Consider the following 15,895-nt stretch of genomic DNA (forward strand, 5'->3'; position numbering starts at 1 on the left):
CTTTCAGGCTCTATTGAGGGAACAACTTTTTAATCGAAAGACATGCATACGGAATCGGACGACCTTGCTCGAATGTTAGGGAAACATTCGTTTTAAAATAATCAGCTGTGGATGTGAATTCACACGTATCATTGTTTGGTACGTGTGCGCTTCATTCAAAAGACTTGCTGACATTCCCGTATAGGGTACCGAAGTGTGACGTCACTGTGAACCAGAAAGTGCAGTCAAACGAATGGAATACGCGCACGTGTTGGTTCACGTGCTGGTTCTCGCGCTAATGCCTCACTGTGCGAAAGGCATGCGTTTCCGAAAATTTCATACCTACGGAAACGCGTGCAGTGTTTGCACCCAGTCGTTTCCTCTGCCAGTTTACCAACCCCGAATCGGGCGACGGAAACGTGAGACCCCGTTTCCTAATTTTACGGGGAGGATTTACGTGCCAAGGAAACTACTCACGCGGAAACTGGTGGAAGATTCAAGGGAAACTGGTTCTGTGGGGGTTTTCTTTATGAACGACCTTTTCTGTTCAATTGTCTCAATATATCTAGCTTTGATGGCTATTTATATATGTGACACAGACTCGTGAAGGTGAAGTCATTCAGTGTTCTATAGTTTATCACTCAGTGTAGGACCATAAAGAATAAGCCATTGCAAGTACCCCACTTAACCTTCATTTGTCTCACAAGAACTCGAAAATCCGGTAACATGTCGTGTGGTCATTTTGATTTTTTTAGATGACCACCACGAAACAAAGTTTTACACAAAACTGAATCATAACGTTGATTTGATTAAAAAGTAAAGCCGTCACTTTATTATTTCTCTGACCTAAATGATTTGCCTTGGTCCTGGGTGCCCAATCTTCATCCTAAAAGTAATCCACAAACCCATATTTTTGAATCAGTTATTCGTTAAGGACCCTGATAATTATCATTTAGGAAATGCTCCATATACATGTATATGTATGTAGTAGGGTTCTACCGCATTCCCCGGTCCACTCCCTGTGTTTCACTGTAGAGGTGCCGGTGTCAAGCCGAGAATGGTGACCGCATGGGGTCAAGGTATTCTCACAAGGTAGGTCCCCAGCCACTAGTTTCCATTAACAGTAGCAAGCCTGACCACAATGATGGAGTGAGTGGGGGGGTCGCTTTGCTTGGGTGACACTAATGTGTTTGCCACTACCACAGCACCCCCAAACTATGCCGGTGCCATGTGTACAGGCGCCTGCAGTCGGCGGAGATAGTTTGGCATACCAGCTTGCTGGCATTGTTTGAAAGCAACTAGCGCCGACAATCGCGTTAAGCTACGCAAAGTTTACTTATGCAATTAAATTCATGAAGGAAATTACAATTATAGTAAAAGATTTGTTTGTTGAGAGAAATGTGGTTGGTTGCAAGAACATATAAGCATTCAAAATAGAATACACTTCAAAAGAAATAACCTCTGTGGAATTATTGAAAATGGAGGGAAATGAGCGAGGTCTCAATCGGGAGAAGAAAACTTTAGTGTGCAAGGCAAGACGCCCGATTACTCATAGCTGGAGAACACCATCATCCGTCTACTTAAAGTGACCGGTACCCCACATCCAGATAGGGAACACTTCAAGGCCGTCGCTGTAAACTGTAATCAAATTGGGATAAAACTGTGAACGTGTGCACCTGGCATAATGTCCTCCTGTCATGTGGAATGTGGAGGGAGGTCACTGGGTCCTCTCACTGGATGTCCATTTCCCCTTGAGACTTTAGTTATAGACACGATTATTGTTCTCCCTGAAATATCCGTCTGTTTGCATAACGTTTAGTTATGTGCAACTACAGGTCCACTTTAAAGAACACAAAACAAAACTGTTACTTAAAAGGGTGCGGTGACCAATACTGGTAGTTTATTGTGTAAACCATTAATCTCCTACATGAAATACCAGTACAAGAAAAAATAAATTTCTATATACCAGTTTCTCGATGGACTTAAGCGAAAAGGGAAATAACATATTCTGCAACGAACCTATTTCACGTTATTAGCAAATACCTCACATGCATTTGAAGGGTTTCTTCTTTTGCCATTAACAGATCTAGAGTACGCTTGTTGCAACATAAAGTACACACTTCTTGGATTAGACAATCTTTGTTCAAATGAAATTGACCCAATGCATTTGGGGAACCCAGAGATCACTGGACATTTCTTATAGCAAAGTTTCGGTATCACTACAGGTAACAATACGATGTAGTATATCATAGACAAAAAGTCTGAATGAAGGACAGTCAGTGTTTCCTTTGTCCTAAAGAAAGAGCTGTCGGTTCAGTGAAGACAAGGCCACGTTGCCTTCTTTGTCGTGTGCCGCAATGAACTTTCCATAGATTCGTTGCACCGGAATAAAAGAAGATGCCCCTCCTTGTAAATATGAGCGTTTAGGCCAAGATGTAATAGGTGCTAAATAGCGATCTGTAATCGCATGGTCTCTAACATACCATCGAACCGCAGCGAGAACGTGAGGTACTGGGACACTGTTAAGAAATATCGTATGTTTGATGTAGTACTTGACTATTCCTGGTCTTAGCTCAGCGAGACAATCAATATTTGCATCGTCGTCGACCCAGTGAGCCATAATCCCGCTGGTATTTCGCGATCTCTTGTTGAAATATGATCCAAAAACTTCGTTCCCAACATGTATAACTCCATATTTATTGAACGTTAGCTGCAAATGATCCCTTTGTAATCTGGTGTTTTCATACAAAGATTGATACATTTGCAGAAGATAATTCAAATCGTCAGAATCAAAAGAAGCTATTAGACCATGTCCTACAGGTTTAACTGCAGTGAGATCTGAAAAGGTTTGAACTACGAATGGCCCTCTCCACGTGCGGAAAAGTGCACCTACGGCTGACGCTTCCGGAATCTGTGCTGATGTACCGGTACTGTGACCCAGTGAAACGCTATTACAGATGTCAAGAAAATCTTTGCTGAAGTCTAAGTGGTGGTTTATATTTTTCACAAACGGAATTCTCGTTACAGATCTCATGAATTGAACTTCAATATTACTGTTATTAGTAGGTATGTCCGCAATTAATCCATTGAACCGTTCATATGCAAAACACCAAAAGGCAGGCACAGGACCAAAATCAATGATGCATTCTTTGAGATGGGTGTGCAAATGCATGTTTGGCGTTATTGCCAAAGATCCATGTAATGTTTCGTATTCCTTGCAAAATTTAAGAAACAGAAAATCAGCCTTTTCTACCTCAGCAATGGATATGCACGGTTTGCAGATAAGTCTGCATGCCAGTACAAATGTCTGCCAGCATTTAAGATGTACCTCGGGTAGGATCCCATCCAACGCGTACATTGAAAAATATAATGTCCAATTCTTCCATTCATCTGCTGTGAAATTCCCATAGTTTGAAGCAATTTTTGTAGGTAATCGGCCAAGGTCTGACGAGGCTAACATGTGGTTAATTTTCTCGTCAATTTCATCCAGTGCCTTTCTCTTGAGTATATCTTTTTTAACCCAATGGCTAAATACCTTTTTGGCAGTCCCTGTAAACAGATTATGCATTGGATCAATGGCACAGTACCGGACTGCATCGAAATACTCCAAGTCAAGTAAACAGCTGTAACGCACTCCGAGTTGTTTCTCAATTTTCTCTCTTTCTGTTAAAGAGGCACTCCGCCGAACCTGTGCCACACATCTGCGGTGGCTATTGTTATCCCGCGGAGGCCACGTTTTCCTCTCAAACCCCCCGTAATCATTTTTCATTTTAGGCCTCCCAACCTTGTCAGTTTCCCCTGTTTGGACATTTGGAGCTTTTTTCAAACATTTTGAGCAGAAAAGTGAAGCACTGTGGCTCAAAAAACCACAAAGTTTTCTGTTTGCAGGTAAATCTGCTGAACAGCACATTAGGGCTCCTTGAATCGTCATAACTTCGCAAGGTGTACTTATTTGAACACCTTTCCACAGGGCATTCAATTCTTTAACAACTGGTTCAAGAAAACTGTTGAGTGATGCTGGTTCCTTGTCTAGAGGAGGTATGACCCCAACAACGATGGTGTTTTCCTGTTTAAATCTCATGACCCTGGGCAAGTTTAGCACTGTTAGGTAAATAACGCCAACAGAGACGTTGCGGCGAACGTATGGCTGAAACCAGTCACAATTAATCATAAAACCGAAGAAATATTTCCCCGTTTCTAATGGTTGCTCATGGTAAGCTTGAAACTGTTTCCATAATTTTCCCTCATAAACATCAGCCAAGCTTTCGCCAGGGATATTCCGCCCCTTCCATTTTTGACAATCATCCAAAAAGCCTTCACGTTTAATCATATTTTCAAGACACTCGATAATGCTTTGGTAGCAGTAGATTTTAAGTGGGTAATATTTCTTCGATCCGTCAGCGAATCGAACTGCTTTCACGAGTTTGCTATTACAGGTGATCTGACGCCCTCTTGACTTTATCCAGGAATTGGAACATTTACGAGGATTTGACGTTCCATCAACTTCGTAAAACAGCTCTCCAAAATCATATAACTTTGCACACTTCGGACATACAGCATATTTTATGAAAGAGTCTCTATCAAATTTTAAATGCCGTCTGATCATATAAACCGATTGTGGAATCACTCCAGCAATCTCTGTCAGAGCTGTTATTTGGTGGCTAATCGCCTTAAACAAAACTGACAGAAAGTGAAGAAGTTTATCCAGGGCACGGTCGCTTATTAAATAATTAGTTTGCCACAAGAACAAAAAGTGGCACACCCATATCAATAGAGCTTTACATTTCTCTCGAAGATCTCCTCTATCTTCGCAGACAGTAAACCTGCCAGAGCGTGTCTGCTGAGAACACGACCCTTCTGGTACTTCGAAGAGGTCTCTAGGATCGATTGCGTCTTTCTCCCACTGCTCATCTTCGCTGTTGCTGTCAGTATCTGAGCTATTGCTACTGTCAGTACCAGTAGAATCTGATTCACTTGTAAAATCCTGATAGAAAAACACCAAAAAATAACTAAAATTAAAATGGAAATCCAAATACACAAAATAACTCGTAGGGGTGCCTACACGTCCTTAAATTATGACATGAGAAAGTAAGAATCACAAATATTAACCTCAACAGTTACTTTGCGGGTTGAATCATTGGCAACATCTCCTGAAGCTCGTGGCGAAGAGGTCATGGTCACAGGATACTCTGCACTGGAGCAAATGGGCTCAGTATCAGCGGCATCGTTGATCTTTCTCGAGGGGGATTCCATTTCAATAGAAGCTGTGAAAAATGTATAAAATGTGAAAGCCATTGGCCATATTCATCACCGTTCGTCAGTTTTCTGTGCACAAATGTTTCCGCGAAGTCATATTCACTGTAGATTCATTCATTTTTCTTATCATGTTTGAAAATGACTGCATCTTCCGCCGAATCATATCTGTAAGATTTGAGATTACATGTATGTACATATTGCACTGAACATGGAGGTAAAGAGTTTAGTCCTACCTTCTTATAAAAAACCCGGAAGCGGTCATAATGATTAATGGCACCCGATACCGCAGTGGACAGCGGTCAAAGTGCCTCCTGTGACCTTACAAGGTCAGTTCAGTGCAATCATTGTACACTCACATACCGGACCTACATGTACTGTACATGTACACATTGGAAAATTGTGCATTATGCTTCATTCGACACTCACGTACGCACGATTGTAAGTGGGATCCAACTGTATTATTTAGTAGAGTTGGACACCTGATGAAACTGAATGGTTCACATCTTATATGTACACACCCATTTCTAGTTGTTCTCTAGTTTAGAGTGACTTTCTTTCAAATTCAGTACCGGCAGTGATCCTTTCAAAAACAACTTTAAGTGCTATCATTTTGGAATGATAATGCTCACAAATACTGTAACTTGGCAAGTTACTTCATACATAATTATCCAGTCGATTGATCTCATTGTAGTTAGCTAATGCAGCGAGGACTAGGCTTGATTTAATTACGCAGTTTTATTTGGGGTTTATTTGTTTTTAACATAACCGATTTGCCACAAAAAATGCAAACCAATGACATTACTTCCGTTTTAACTGAGGCACAGTACGCTGAGCTCAGATAACTATTTTACGCAAAAAACGGTACGCCGGCACTCATAATGAAGTAAGCACCGCTCGAAAAGAATGAATAAAAATTAAAGAGAGAAAAATAGTTTTAAACCAAATGAATTTCAAAACATACAAACAAGCGACATCAAGAACAAAAGCATACAAAACATGGCATCATTTGACCAATTTCTACTGATCATGAACGATAACCGCGTGTCGGGTAGGCCCTAAATAGGACATGCTGCACATACCTGCTTGCAAAGGCACGTTCGACGGATAAATCTTGGCTTGCCTATTACCACATGTCCACACGTTACCATCGTGGTGTTTTTGTTTATGATAATAGAAGGCTCTCCGAGAAAAGTTAGTGGCACAGTTGGGGCAACTTTTCCGTTTCTCTTTCTGCTTCATGTCTGCCTATAATTAATTAACAACAAAGTAAAGGTTAAGTTGGAAATCGGACCATCACTAATTGTAAGACTGATGAATAACTTTTGCTTATGAGTTTAACTCGTTAGATAAGATAAAATTTCTGATATAAAGTATTTCATAAGAGCGATTTTTGTGTAGTCAAATGCAGATGAAGATCTTAAATAAAGCATATGCATTGTCTACGTGAGTTGAACAGGTTTTATTCAAATAAATGGATAAACTCAACTTTACAAAAGGAATATAGGACGAAGAATACATGTACATCTTAGAAAAGGTTTAACTTACTTGGTAGTTTTGGATGATTTTGAAGAGCGGGAAAAGTGCGACCAGTAATTCCAAAACACACGTTTCTGGTCAGTTTCTGGCTTCTTGCGGTTTTTGAGAAGCCTTGGAGCGTCTCCTTTCTCTGCTCACGTACAATTGGAGCGCTGTTCGGAAGCTGTGTCTCGGGAATTTCGCAGTTGATGACTGACGCCGTGGCTAGACTGGGTCGATCTTGGCATAATTCAAGGTCCAATTATATATTCATCCAATCCCAATTGGCCCCTCTTGCGCGCCATTTTCAATTCATAGTAACCGTTCTTGTCTGTCACACATATAGAGCAATTGCTCCCCAGATTCTATCAAAGCATTCTGGTAAAATGAATCCTAGAATCAGACATATTCCCAATATTGATGATTTGCCTCGGCGACGACTCTTCAATCAAGAAGAAATGCTGGCCGAATTAGACAGAGTTTCTTCTCCCGAAGAATATAACTCGGGGCAGTTGCAGTCTACAGGCAATGGCAGAACGATGCTCGATATCTCGCAAAGCAGACCCGCCATACGAGTAAGCTATTCTCAGGCTAGCACAAGTAGCACCAGTGATGCCCCTCTGAACACCCTCGGATTCCCCCAAGCCACCTCAACACCAACTTCCAGCGACAGTGAATCCGAAAGCCAAGAATCTGCATCGTCCATTTTGTCTGAGAGGAGTGCACACTCTTCGTCTTCGCTCAATACTTCTGCGGGAAGTATTTCAGTGGTGAGTTCAGCACGTAGTATGGAATTCATATAGTTGAATAATTAATTTCATAATATTAAGTTTTGTTTCTTAAGTTTGAGCCTGCTTCAGTAATTACTAATATCTACAATAATAAGTCTTGCGAACATCTGAACACGGCGAAATATTTTATGCAGAAATTTCACCATAGCATTTCTAACGTCAAAGAACATTTTAAGAATTGACCGAGCGTGGTGATTTTAAAATGAAAAGGGGCGAACACACTATAATTTAGATGTAGGGGGTGGTTCTTCAGTTGTTGACAATCCTCCATAACTCAGGTATCTTAGGAAATTATATAAAGTTATAGTTTATTGTTTTAAGCAGTGATGTAAATTGATGATAAAGGGAGACGCGCGGGAACTTGTTGGTAGGCTCAGCTGACTTACGCTGCTGTGTTTTTCAAATGTCTGGTTTAGGGGTCCAGTGCACCATCTGCAGTTACCCTGCGCATGCTATACATGCAGAATAAAAAACTGGAGGCACAGCTCAAGAAGCAAAATGAAGAGCTCCAAGATATAAAACGGAACATGAGATGTGCCGCAGCAAACTCTGGAAGCAAACGTGTTGCTGTTCCACGTGAATGCTCAGTGAGTTAATAAACCCTTGTATTCAATTAAAATGAAACGATTTCTGCACTTTTATCTCTTCCCCAGTTTTTAGATATTCATTTAAATAATGACAATCAAAACCACGAACTAAGAAAGTTCGGTGCTGTCTGTCATTGTGTGGGAACACAAACTGAACAACGCAACTTTCTTAATTAAAGAGAAAAAAAATTACGACCAAAATCCTGTGCCCTTGGTTTTCTGTGAGGGGTCTTAATAATTGTAAGCACTCTTTTTCCCCATAGCAAGCTGTCCGGGAAGTGTACGGAAAACTCTACAAAGACGGGACGGGAGGATTCAACCTTTCACTGACGTAAGTATTGAATTTTCTGTCATAACTTGAAAGAAAACACTCCACAAGTGTTGCAAAGATTATTTACTGCTTTCCTTTGTGGTTTGTACTTTTACTGTTTGCTCGTTTCAACGATAAAGCATGTTGAGCGAAAGCCAGAGAGACAGGCCGAGTAAAGGTCTCGGGAGAGGAACAGTCAAAACACACAAAAAAATTCCACATCCCAATCAGCCAACAAACAAACAATAGGTATCAGTAAAACTAGTATTTAACGGCCGCTCAGTAAAGGATGATTCCGGAGGAAGTACGCTAGTATTAAGATTTCATCAAAGACATCGCACAAGGCCAAAATAGGTTGAACAAACTAACAATTTGAAAGTCATCATCTCATTCGGAAAGACCAAGCAATTGTGTGTATTGAAAATGGTTGGAATACTAATTAAAATATACTGTTCAAACATTTCTCTGTTGATCATTACTCAAAACCTTTTCAAAGTGAAAGTTCAGTGACGGTTTGATAAATGAATTTAACTTTTCACAGTAAAACATGCCAGGAAAATGAGTTGGTGGTTTCTACTATAGTCAGAGAAGTCCGGTCGCTTCATGGGCGAGAGAAGTGGACCTGCGACCAAGTACGAAGTAAGTGCCTAGCCATAAAGGTCCTTGGTGTAAAGAAGTATTGCAGAATTGTGGATCAATCATTTACGTGGTCATTTACCTGCTACAAAGTCCGGACAATCTTGTACAGTTCTTCGATTTAATCATTTTTGTAGAAGCTGCCAAGACCTACTTCTCTTCGCTGCGCGACAGAAAACGCCGAGTTGATGGTGGGACATATGAAAGACATGCCAAAGCGGCCAAAAAAAGAAGCAGGAAATTCAGGGTGAGTCTCCTCTCTCTTCGTTATTTTGCTTGGTTCAAATAACTCTCCTATATACATAGTCTCTTCAAAACAGCATGCACGAGTTGCATGGGACAGGATTATGTTGTGTAACCCGCAAATTCATTTGCCTTTATCCAGTGCGTTTAAATCGATAACTAACATGCATTCCAACATGGACTGAGAAATTATACAAGCTTTTCTAAGTAACGATTTACAAATCCTTTCCCAATATCAGTGAAAAAAATGATGTCTTTGATTGTTGTTACAAATTTCACTACTATACTCTGGAAACAGGAACGCCCATTACGAACGCACCTTTGCGTTAATTGTAAACATAATAGCTGTTTGAAATTAATAACCCTTTTGGAAATAGAGGTGTTGCAGTGTTCAGGAAGTCTTACCACCGATAAATGAGTTTTGGAGTCTTGTTATTAACACCCAAACGTGTCATCGTGTCGACATTTATAACACACGTCATAAAAATAAACATCACAACAGTTATCCATAGTTTTGGGTTATTAAAACCGCAACACGTCCATAGAGTGTGACCAGGAAGGTGTTTGAAACGCATATAAATAAACAAATGAATGAATAAATAAACACTTGTTTTCACTCTCTATATGTATTTTGTTTTTATAACACAGAAATTGCAGAGGCGACAAAGCGCCATGAGAAACAGTGATCTCTCTGAAGACATGAAAAGACAGCTCAATGAAGTGATGACAATCGACTTCATGTCTTCAGAGGAGAGCATGTCAGAAGACGAGGAGGAAGGTACCTCGAGGAACAAAACCAGGAGACTCCTTAAACTACCGTGGGAGAGGTCAAAATTAACATCTTTGAAACACAAACTGGATTCCCAGTTTGCAAAGACCGCTCCTCCGGTAGTTTCAAGGTTGCTTCCGGAGTTTGTTATCTCGAACGTGCCTTCCTCTAGGCCTCCACCGGCAAGTGCACCATCTTGGGCAGTACGCCCCTTAAACTAGGCAAAGAATATTTTCATTTTGAGCGTTTGTTGTGTAAAGCTTCTGAATCTTATGTAAATTCCTTTTTCAAATGTCATGTTTATGAATTTATTTATCACAAACAATTCAGTCTGTAAAAAACAAAATAACTTGTACGAGGTTGAGAGAGGCTGCGTATGCTCTTCAATACGTGATGACATTTTATATGTTCGATTTCAGTTAATGTGTTGATAATTATTCGCCTACCTGATAGGCGCAATGTAAAATGGTAGTTGTTACCAGTCACATCTTTTATGGAATGCAGCGTTGGTGTCCTGTGCTATGTTTTTTCTTTCAAATTTAGTCACAGTTGACTGTTTGTCAGGTAAAAAAAAATTACATCTTGGTTTAACTTTTGTTGTTGCTGTTTCATGCAAAATGACCGACAAATAGTATTTTTATACACAAAAGCATGACCTGTTCCTCCCTATCAAATTAATTTTAATTCATGTAACAGAGGAAAAACGCATTTGATGTTTTAACCCAGTTCTTGACGAGGGGAAGGGAGGAAGGAGATCTAGAATATTGCTACCTGCGATAAAATATTGATATCTTACAAACGGCCCTAATTTGACTGAACTGAACATTTTATCAAACCGAAAAACATATGTAACTCTCCTCCTACCTCTTTATGCATGTATGGGCACACTAATGTCATTTTCTTTCCCGTTAGAGTTAGTTACTATAAAAAATGGTATTTTCCCATTTTGTTGAGCATGTTTTAAATTGAGTTTCAGCTGACTTCAGTGAGATCTGACCGTACACGTAGTTATCTTTTGAAATGAGAGAAAAATTATCAATTCGCTCTAGAAATTAAGTCAATTTCTTTTCGCCTGTTGCCATTTCCACACACCACAATTATAGATATAAATTAGCACAGTTATTTATATATCACAGAATAATAACTGTTCAATTCTGAAGGTGTATAAAGTGTACATTATATGTCCAAATGGGCTTCAAGGAGAGAATTGGAAATTTATGTATCGTGTGAGGTAGTAATATGGTCCGTGATCAAAACAGATCAAGGCCACAACTCCCCTGGGCATTGTGGTCAGACAGCCTGCACCCAGAAATCCGAGGTCATCTAGCGGCATGTACTGGGAGTTGATTATTGAAAGTCCAAACACGGGATAAGGATCATCGTGATAAAAATTCGAAATTTATGATTAATTATGCTGTATAACGCTGTATACAGACCGAACCAAAACAAAGAGAATATGTATATGGTGCACTTTTAACATCAGAACTATAACCCGTATGCCATTTTTTAGTAGAATTTGTTTTAGTTAAATTGCCTCTTTAACGTTTGCCTCAAGCTTGGCTGTTTAACATCAATACTTTATATTGCTTGGCCATTTAAAAAAGTTTCAGTAAACTGAATTAAAGCATTATGAGGACAGCTGAAATTTCCAGCCTTGTGTCATTTCTTATTATGTCCAAACAACATGCAAATGCTAGAACTGCGCAGTTACTGTACATGTACTGTCCTACATTTGAAAAAGTCATGACTTAAAACAAGTCTCTCTGCACACATACCATTTCCTGACAGCCATTGTCAACGTTGCATTAATTATTAATAAACAATAATGTGCTTAAATGTTTAAATAAAGATGAATTTCCGCTGCGATTCGGACTGCAGCGGAAACGTGCGTGGTAAACGGCAGACAGGTTTCCAAGCCAGTTTCCGTGGGGTAGTAATTGTTGTAAACGAGGGGTGCATTTACGCACCCAGGAAACGAGTGCGGAAACGGCCACCGGAATGGAACATTAAACGCGCAGGAAATGGGTTGGTTTGCGGCCAGTTTCGGCACCAGTTTCCGCATACGGAAACCAAGTTTTTCGCACGGTGAGGTTTACACACTAATTGTGCGCGTGACGCATTCACTTCGGTACTTGGGTGCGTTAGATTAGCTTACACGTGTAAGTCAAACTTTTTTTCAAAAATAAGTCAAACTTACACGAGAGCGTTCGTTTAGCCATCGCGTGATCCTCGTGCCTGCCCTGGTGTCAGCCACTACTACCCCGGCTGGTGAGCGGGTCTCTGGAGGCTGCCCGAGTGTTTGACGTCATGGATGGACTGTTCGTGCGTGGACGTACATGATGGAACGTGGCGGGGACTTGACCTTTTCCCAGAATGCCTTGGCAAGTACACTGCTGCGTTCGATTTCCCTCATTTCGAGGCTTCCCTTGCATGTAACACTGGTGTATTCAGGGAAGCTAATCGAACGCACCCAGTAAGAGCGAAGCGCGTTCTTGACGTTCATTTCAACATACGCACATATATGTAGATTCCAAATGTCTGCGCCCAAGATGGCGTCAAATTTTCTCCACGCGGAGAATAAGAAGTAAGCACGGTGCTTACGCGGTCCTTCCTGCAGGGTCACGTGCTGGAGGAATGATACAAGAACGCGCATCAAACGTGACGAATGTAGGGCGCAACCAAAACGCAAAGCGGCATTATCACTCCAGTTCGTTGGTTTCGTTCGATTAGCTTACACGTGTAAGTCAAACTTACACGAGAGCGTTCGTTTAGCCATCACGTGATCTTCGTGCCTGCCCTGGTGTCAGCCACCGGTACCACTACCCCAGCTGGTGAGCGGGTCTGTGGAGGCTGCCCGAGTGTAATGACGTCACGGATGCATTGTTCGCGCATGGACATGATAGAACGTGGACTTGACCTTTCTCCCAGAATGCCTTAGCGAATACACTGCAGCGTTCGATTCGCTTCGAGGCTTCCCTTGCGTGTAATACTGGCGTATTCAGGGAAGCTAATCGAACGCACCCAGTAAGAGCGACGCGCGTTCTTCACGCTCATTTCAACACCTTTACGCGTTTTGTGCCAGGTCACGTGCTGGAGGAAACTTTACGTTCATTTTGACAACAAAAATTATGCTCGATGTGGACGATTCACAATAGTGCGCCTCCAAGAGTTTGCAACACGTTTGACCAATCAAAAGGCGCAAAATCTGTTGATCCTTTCCAAACGCGCATTGGGTCGACAGATTTCGCGCACTGTGATTGGTCAAGGCGTTGCAAACTCCTGGAGGCGCACTATTGTGGAAAGCCCGTATTATTACAAAGTAAATGGGCGCATATGCCTATCTAGTCTTTTTATTCCATTATCTGTGAAACAGGGCGACGTGATGTTCCATTAGGCCTAAGCTGCTACGTAGAGCGCACGCTCACGAGATCACGCAGTGCGGTTCGCGCGCAGTTTAGGCTATGCCGTACATACATGAAGGCTTTTTGTGTTACTGACGTCGTCGGACCTTGGACAGTGTTCCAACTTTGTTGTGTGTGTGTTTAATATAATATAGGGCTGCAAAAGTAATTTGGGACAGTGGGGATATTAATCCCTGGCACTATTTAGTAAAATCTCGTTTCAAAAAACAGAACCCTTACTCTGTTCTTGACAAACAATAATGACCGATAATCAGGCTGTTACCGTTCCCTCCCTTGGCTCATACATTTATGAACACTGGCGTAACTGGGAGAGGGGGCATGGATTCACCCGCCTCCTTCACCTCAGATGCCCGGTAATAAGATGTTTGGACATCGCATTGGCCATTCCCGTGTTCTTTGTTTTTGCTATTGTTTTAAACGTTAGGTTACGCCATTGTTGATCAGCAGTTGATATCCCTTTGCGTCCAATTTCGACGATTTTGATTTCTTGACTTACTATAACAGAAAACTGGTATGGGCCGACAGATAGAGTTTGGTGGAGCACCGTGAGGAAGCGCTCTGATTTTGGCCAGCCAGGGAAGGTTATATGTCTTGAAATACCGATTGCACAGTGACAGTTTAGAGTAACTTAGTAATGGTTTGAATTTCAAGGTGTACTTTAACGACGGATTTTGCCCTTAAATGATTGAAATTTATTAATTTCACTGTAGGTCGACGGCCATTGATGTTTCACTGCCCTGTGCAAAAACTCAACTTGAAAGTGATATGGGGGGGGGGAGACGGAAAAGGGTGCAGCGTTTCTTGTTATGTACAATTGTACAGTGAGTATGTGTGTGCATTGGCTACTTTACTTTTTACCAGAAGAATATCTATTAGGGAGAATTTGTAGATATGCCAAGCTTATGGTGAAAACCCTTAATTGGAAAAAATTAAAGAGGCCGCTATTCACTTCAAAAACTTTGAAATTTCAGCGGAGGAAGCATCCATATGCATTTAATGCAATAATCAACTAACCCTTTGTCCTTCTGACTACAGTACTTACGGTTTCCAGCCAGGAAACTTAAGAAAAACCCATAAAAACAATCATCACAGTCACCCCAATAAACATCAAATCAAACATATTGTGGCGAAATTATGGTAAGGCGTTAGGACGCCCTCTATTTATCTAATTTATGCTAATGTTGCCCGGGCCGCACAACTATAAAAACCGCGTGCGGTGGCGGGAAAGTGGGTCTTGTCAGTTGCGTGTTCCAAGTCGGTCGCGTGTTCCACGTCAGTTCCGTGTTTCAGAAGTCAGTCCCGTACGTGTTCCACGTCAGTCCGGAGTGAGTGTTCCAGTCAGTTCCCGGTGAGTTTCTCGTCAGTCCTGAGTCAGTTCCCAGTCAATCCCGTCAGTACGAGTCAGTTTCCTGTGAGTTATTAGTTAGTCCGCGTCAGTACCCGTCAGAAGTCCCGTTCTACGTTGAAGATTTTTCCAGCCAATCACCCGATCTTTAAACCTTATTAGGCGACCCAATAAAGGCAATACCCATCTCGTAATTATATGGATTTATTTACAAGGTATGCAAACATAATCGGAGGTGATTATAAGTTGAGCCCTGTTAAGGCGACGTTTTCGCCTGTCGAGGCGACCAGAGCTGAATAAACCAGGTCCTACTTATATGGTACATGACCAAGTCAGTGTGTTGATTTAGAAGGTCCATCCCCCGAGGTTGCCCCTTCCCCGTGCCATTGCCCGATCCTGCAGTACCGAGGAAGTGACTAGAAGTCGTCTGCGACCGCCTGGCGGTAGACTGCCGCAGAACGGACCTGCACCCCTGGCCTACTCCACTGCCGCTCGTCGGGTGGGCCGAGGGCAAGCCCGGGCATCGTCAGACCCGACCGCCACAATATCAAAATTTACACATTGGGATAAGCTCCACATAGACACTCTCCAGTCACCCAAAAACCCACTCAAAGACCAAGCTGCCTGCTCTCATGCGCATTGAAACCTTCTTGTTCGTTGTGCCAAAAGACTAACAGGTGACACTAATGTAGTATTCAAAAAATGGCTGTCTTCAACTGTATTCCAATAAAACATTCTTGCTACCGCTTATGAGTGCTGGATCTGCAACAGAAAACTTCATTTACCAAATAACGGAAAACGTTTGGGCAATATTCACAAGATAAACCCTTCCTCCTCCTAAAATCTGCTAGAAAAAAATTGTTTCCTTGGCGGCAAAATGCTGCTTTATAAAGGCTTGAAGGCTGGTTATGGGAGAGGGTAGCCACATGCAAAAATACGCACGTGCGTGAGGTAAAAGACTGTTCATCAGACATTGGACTCCATTCTTCATAATAGAGATAATGTCGTCACATCAATACAGGCGATTCACAATAGTGCGCCT

General features: G+C 41.6%; 2 protein-coding genes across 2 annotated transcripts; one reads left to right on the forward strand and one right to left on the reverse strand.

The window, feature by feature from the left end:
- Positions 1-2,424: 2,424 nt before the first annotated feature.
- Positions 2,425-6,474, reverse strand: LOC147799140 (uncharacterized). Its single transcript, XM_087136811.1, has 4 exons — positions 6,315-6,474; positions 5,089-5,243; positions 3,940-4,963; positions 2,425-2,498 (listed from the first exon to the last, which is right to left on the reverse strand). The coding sequence occupies exons 1-4, from the start codon at positions 6,472-6,474 to the stop codon at positions 2,425-2,427; spliced, it is 1,413 nt and encodes a 470-aa protein (XP_086992937.1).
- A 485-nt stretch (positions 6,475-6,959) lies between these two features.
- Positions 6,960-11,731, forward strand: LOC110985748 (uncharacterized). The gene is made up of 6 exons (XM_022246992.2): positions 6,960-7,520; positions 7,958-8,128; positions 8,392-8,459; positions 8,980-9,077; positions 9,212-9,321; positions 9,966-11,731. Exons 1-6 carry the CDS (start codon positions 6,960-6,962, stop codon positions 10,305-10,307), a joined length of 1,350 nt encoding a protein of 449 aa, XP_022102684.2. The 3' UTR covers positions 10,308-11,731.
- The last annotated feature ends 4,164 nt before the right edge of the window (positions 11,732-15,895 follow it).

The sequence above is a fragment of the Acanthaster planci genome, linkage group LG05 (assembly GCF_054643075.1).
Source record: "Acanthaster planci isolate LZ-2023a linkage group LG05, COTS_SCS, whole genome shotgun sequence".
NCBI classification, from domain to species: Eukaryota; Metazoa; Echinodermata; class Asteroidea; order Valvatida; family Acanthasteridae; genus Acanthaster; species Acanthaster planci.